Source organism: Entamoeba invadens, assembly GCF_000330505.1.
Source record: "Entamoeba invadens IP1 unplaced genomic scaffold scaff_1105074726671, whole genome shotgun sequence".
Taxonomy (NCBI): Eukaryota; Evosea; order Mastigamoebida; family Endamoebidae; genus Entamoeba; species Entamoeba invadens.
Genome location: NW_004191845.1, coordinates 7,315 through 12,934, shown reverse-complemented (window position 1 = coordinate 12,934; position 5,620 = coordinate 7,315). Strand labels below are relative to the sequence as shown.

Below are 5,620 nucleotides of genomic sequence, written 5' to 3'. Positions count from 1 at the left end.
TACAAATTTAATTGTAAAATTAAATTATTGAATAAATAATGACTGTTAATGACATTGTTCTTTTCAATTATTAATTGTAATTATATGTGTTTGCATTGACGATTTGTTAATACAAAGAAAAATCAAACATAAACAATTGTTAATAATTTCATTGTGTAACCACTTCCATATCCTCAATTTTCATTCAACAGTTTTTTGTTGAAAATGATGTGCAAGCGAGATATTAATCCAAATATTTCTTAACTATCGTTTTATCATTTTTTATATTACAACACAAAAAGTGAACATGTATATTTTGATAATACTACAACTATTATGATTAATTAAAATGGAAGCATTTGTTAATTAGCAATTTTCATTAATTTGATAACAACAGTTGGTGTATTGGGTTTTACCGTTTATTGCTACACTGGTGATTTAAAAACAGCCTAAAATATTAAAAGTGGTAACTTTACAATGTGTAAAAATGTAACATAAAACAAAAAGTTTAAAAGATAACAATAAAATTAAAAAAGTATCACAGTTTACACAAATTTTAGGATTTTACTTTCGACTCACTTAAACGTGTACATAAGACATTAAAATCGTTTTTTTGTAGTCTAAGAATTAACATGAATTAAAAACTATAGTTGTGTATTTTTTGTTAACATATTTTAATATTGTTGTTGATATGTTGTCAACGAAATGTTTTAAAACAACAAATATGTATTGAAGTTGAATCAGTAATAAATTTACCCACTTTTGTTTAAATGTCAAAATGTTTTTTTACAAAAAAATCAAGTTCAAATACATAAAAGTCACAATTTTGTGTTTATTGATTTCAACGTATATATATGTAAAATATAAGCTGTTTCAAATGATATATTAATACACAATTTGTTGTACCTTATATAAATATTACTGTCCATATAATGAAAATTAAATTTATTGTTGTGTTTTTGATGTTTAAACAAAGTAAAGCGTAAACTTCTATTGGTTTATGATTTGAAACAAATGGACCGTTACAATGTTGTATATTTTTCAATTTGGTGTTTTTGTTGTTCATTAAAATACAAAAGAAGTTATAATCACGTTTTTTATTGATGTCATTATTAACTAACTGTTTGTTAAAATGTATTTTTTTTCCAGACAAATCAACTGCTTATATCGTCATTGTTTGGCACATTGAATGACCAATGCTACTCAAATTACAATGCATTTATTTTTTTAACAATATAATTCAGAATTAAATATACAATACTAAAACAATTATGTTGTACATTAATAAGTATCAACAAAATTATAAACAGGTTGAAAGATATATTGAAAAGTTTAAAATAATAGTTTTTTCTAACACAAATGATTTATCATTAAAAAATTGTTGTTAATTGTGATGCAATTTTTATTTCATGTTGAAAAATGACCATAGTCTTATATGTTGATCATGCACATGACATCATTTTATTCATTTTTTATGTTTATAATTTATAATAAATTAAATATTTATAACAAGTCATTCTTTGAAATATAATTTCAATGAAACGGTATTGTTTAATTATCAAATAATGTTTGTTTAATTGTGGTTTTAAATATTTGACTCAGTCTATCCTGTAACAAATAAAATATTTAATTAATAATTACAAATAAATGTTTGTAATTACAAACAGATATTGTACAATGTAGTTTATTTGAAATACACATTTTTTATTGAATTATCGTTAATTATTTACATTTTAGTTTGTTAATTTAACATGTAAAAACGTTAATAATAGTAAGATGTTAATTTTGATTGCGTTAAATTATTTGTAAATTTTCGCTGTGTTAATTTGACAAGAAAAATCGATAAATATTTTTAAATTGTTAATTATTTTTTTCGTTAATTAATTTTATTTTTTCGGTGTGTTAATTATACAAGAAAATATGTTAATAAAATTCATATGTTAAATTAATCTTTTGGTTAATTTGTATTATGTTTTTTTATTGTGCTAATAAAACATAAAAAATAGATAAATATTTACAAATTGTTGATTTATCAAAAACAATTTGATAAAAATTATTGAATCTTCTGGAATCACAATTCAATATTACCTAATGTCCCGTTTATTTTCGTATTTTTAAAAATAGTTTTACCAAAGACGATTTTTTTGCCGCAAAAAACAACCTCTTCAGTCTTTTTTTCTTGAAAAGCAAATTTTTCCGAGGCATGATTAAAATGTTATCAGTATTAAATAAAAACTGGTGTTATGTTTTGTTGTATAATTATCTTATCAATGAAGAAAAAGGAAAACAATAATTATGTTATAGTTTAAAATATTGCTCAGTAAAACTCGAGCGTTTACAAAATAATTTAATTTTAATAAAAATTTTTAGTTGATATTACGAACAATCACAGAATTATATTTATATACACAATTGTATTTTTTTTAATTAATAAAACTTTTATTTGTTAATATTAATTAATTACAAACCATAGCAACTAATAATTGTTTAAATAATGTCAATAACGATATAAAATACAACATAATGTTATGATTACAATTAAATTAAAGAGAACAAAATAGATAACAACTAGAAGACTAATTTTTGAAACATAAACAATTTTATTAATATGATTTGAATACGTTGTTATTTTGACTAACTTTTTAACATATTTTGTTACAAACAAGAAAAAATTTGTGTTTTCTTGTTGTTTTTTAAATAAAAAAATTCTTTAAAATAATTACAAATACAAGTTTTTGTAAAAAATACTTCGAACCTCATTAATTTATATGAAAAATTAATTAATTAATCTTGCAAAGTGGTATAACTTTGTTATTACAAAGTTCTGTGGAAATATATCATATTTATAATAACATCATAACATTGCCTCATGTTATTATGAGGTGATCAATAAGAAATATATATTAAACAAATAACTATTATTTATTTTCATTGATAATCAATGTTTAAACAAATTAAGAATTTTTATAAACAAATCATGATAATATATGAAATATAAATTAACAATATAATCTTGAAAAAAATACAAAAAACACCTAATAATGGAAGTTAAATTAGATGCTTTTCATTTCCAAATCGTAATGAAATATTTCTTGTATAAACAAGATTATATCAACTCGATGTTAACGTGTAAAAAATTTGGAAAAATACTTGACCGATTTCGATACAACCCGATTCTTATTAAATCCACCAAATTGTTTCCATATATGGAGACTCAATACTTATACACAAAATATGATGATATTTTCGCTGGAATATCCCGACTTGTCGTCTTGTACAAAGTGACTTACTCTGAAACAAAAACTTTATTTCCAGACTTTGATGTAGAATTTAAAAATGTGACAATAACTTCATCTGATATCAAACAACAAAATATCACAACATTTACTCAAATACCCAAAACCATAAAAATATACGATGATAAATTTTTAAACACTTTTGATTTTAAAGAGTTTAGTGTCCCAACACATATAACTGAATTGTACCATTCTTGCTTTTACAATAATACCACACTCACTTCAGTGACACTGTGTGACGGGTTAAAAGTCATACCGTCGTGTTGTTTTGAACTTTGCAAAAATTTAGTTTCTGTAAATGTTCCAACCACAATCATTTCAATTGAAATTGGCGCTTTTGAAGAGTGTGGTATTATCAAATTATCAATTCCTGATACCGTCGTTTCGCTCGATTTAAATCTGTTTTATTCATGCGCTAATTTAGAGGAACTTGTTATATCCAAGAACGTTACTGTTTTGCCATATTACATGTGCGAAAAATGCACTAAATTAACACGCGTTGTACTCCCAGACAATTTAATTTCAATTAAAGCAGAAGCTTTTTGTGATTGCAGCCAACTTGTTGATATTACTATCCCAAACACTTTACTTCGAGTTGAGTTTGGCACTTTTTCAAACTGTGAAAAACTCAAGGAACTTGTATTTAATGAAGCATGTGAAATAGAAGAAGGGGTGTTTAGTGGTTGCACTAGTTTAACCCGTTTGGTTGCTAATGGAATTATACGTAACAAAATTTCTCCAAACGAAGTTGATGTTGTCGAACAGTTGAATGATACATTTGAGTGTACTTTGGATGACGATTTTGGCTCAGAAGGAGAGTTAAAAAGTGACAGTAAGTATACAACACTCGGTTGGTCACAAGTCTGTGATTTTGAATGTACAGACTCGGTGTTTTTTATACCTGAAAATTTCACAAAAATAGAAAATATACCATTTTATAAAGATCGAGATATTCACGTAATATATTGTCTCAAAGTGTTTTTTATTTAAATTTTTCCTCATTTGACAAATTTGATAATTTAGAAGAAATTTATTTGTCTTCTCATATCGTAAAATTTAATAAAACGATATTTGAGAATTGTGTTAATTTAAAACATATATTTAACATGCAAAATGTGACTAAAATATGCCAATTTAGCTTCAAAAACTGTTCATCTTTAAAAAGTCTTCACATCAACAAACGTGCAAAAATTTCGTTCGGTTGCTTTGAAGGATGTGTTGGACTAACTTCTCTTGAAATTCCAAACAACAACAAAAAAGTCACATTTAAAGTAACAAACGAAGATGAAAAAGTCTTAACACCATTTGGTTATACTTTTGGTGACCACGTATGTTATTTCAATACAAAAGACACTTATTTAAAATTTGATGAAATTAAAAATAAAAATTATTTCTATGAATTACAAGGAAATTTTTCAAGTGAAGAACTTGACACTATTGTAATTCCAAAAAATGTCACAAAAATATCAACTGGCTTTTTTGGTATGGACGCATTAAAAAGTATTGATTTGGGATGCGTGAAAGAACTTGAAGATGAGTGTTTTGAGTGTAGTGTAAATTCTTTAACTATTCCAACAACTTTGACAAAAATTGGAACAAAATTATTCCAAAGTATAATAAAACCAACTTCAATTGATTTTTGTGGAAATAAATATTACACGGGAATTGTCACAAAACAAGAACAAAATTTCATTGAAAAATGTGGAGTTCAATGCACCAATTTAGAATTTGAGTTAAACAATTTTGAATATTACAAATACATTCCAATGGGTTACAAAGTGATTGGAGGAGACCAATATCGATTACCATTATATCTAACACAAATAATAATACCAAATGGGGTCTCACAAATCAATTCACATTGCTTTTCTGATCTTCCAAATTTAAAGAAAGTCGAGTTTCCAGAGACACTTCGCAATATCAATTATGGCGCTTTTGCCTTTTGATATTCTCTTGAAAACGTCACATTCCCACAAACTATTCTTTCAATTGGAAAATTTGCGTTTTATTATTGCATCAATTTTACACAAATTGTTCTTCCAATAAGTTTGGTTGACATTGGCAGTTACGCATTTTCAAATTGTGAAAACGTGAAGAGCATTGATATTCCAGCTTTTGTTTATTCAGTAAGTAGCGTGTTTGATTCATGTTATTCACTCACTTCAATTAACATCAAAAACACTCGTGAAAATAATATTACGCGTACAACTTATAACGGACCTTTTAATAATTGCAATTTAGAAGAAATTATTATTCCTGAGAGTGTCACTGAAATTAAAAATTCGAGTTTTGAAAATATGAAAAATTTAAAACGTATTATTATTCCAAACAGTTTGATTTCAATT

At 24.9% G+C, this 5,620-nt stretch overlaps 2 protein-coding genes across 2 annotated transcripts; both read left to right on the top strand.

The window, feature by feature from the left end:
- Window positions 1-3,020: 3,020 nt before the first annotated feature.
- Window positions 3,021-4,265, top strand: EIN_445720 (hypothetical protein; the record flags this gene model as incomplete). The annotated part of the gene is made up of 1 exon (XM_004185343.1): window positions 3,021-4,265. One exon carries the CDS (start codon window positions 3,021-3,023, stop codon window positions 4,263-4,265), a length of 1,245 nt encoding a protein of 414 aa, XP_004185391.1.
- Window positions 4,266-4,381: 116 nt separating this feature from the next.
- On the top strand, window positions 4,382-5,221 carry EIN_445710 (hypothetical protein; the record flags this gene model as incomplete). Its single annotated transcript, XM_004185342.1, has 1 exon — window positions 4,382-5,221. The coding sequence occupies one exon, from the start codon at window positions 4,382-4,384 to the stop codon at window positions 5,219-5,221; it is 840 nt and encodes a 279-aa protein (XP_004185390.1).
- Window positions 5,222-5,620: the final 399 nt, after the last annotated feature.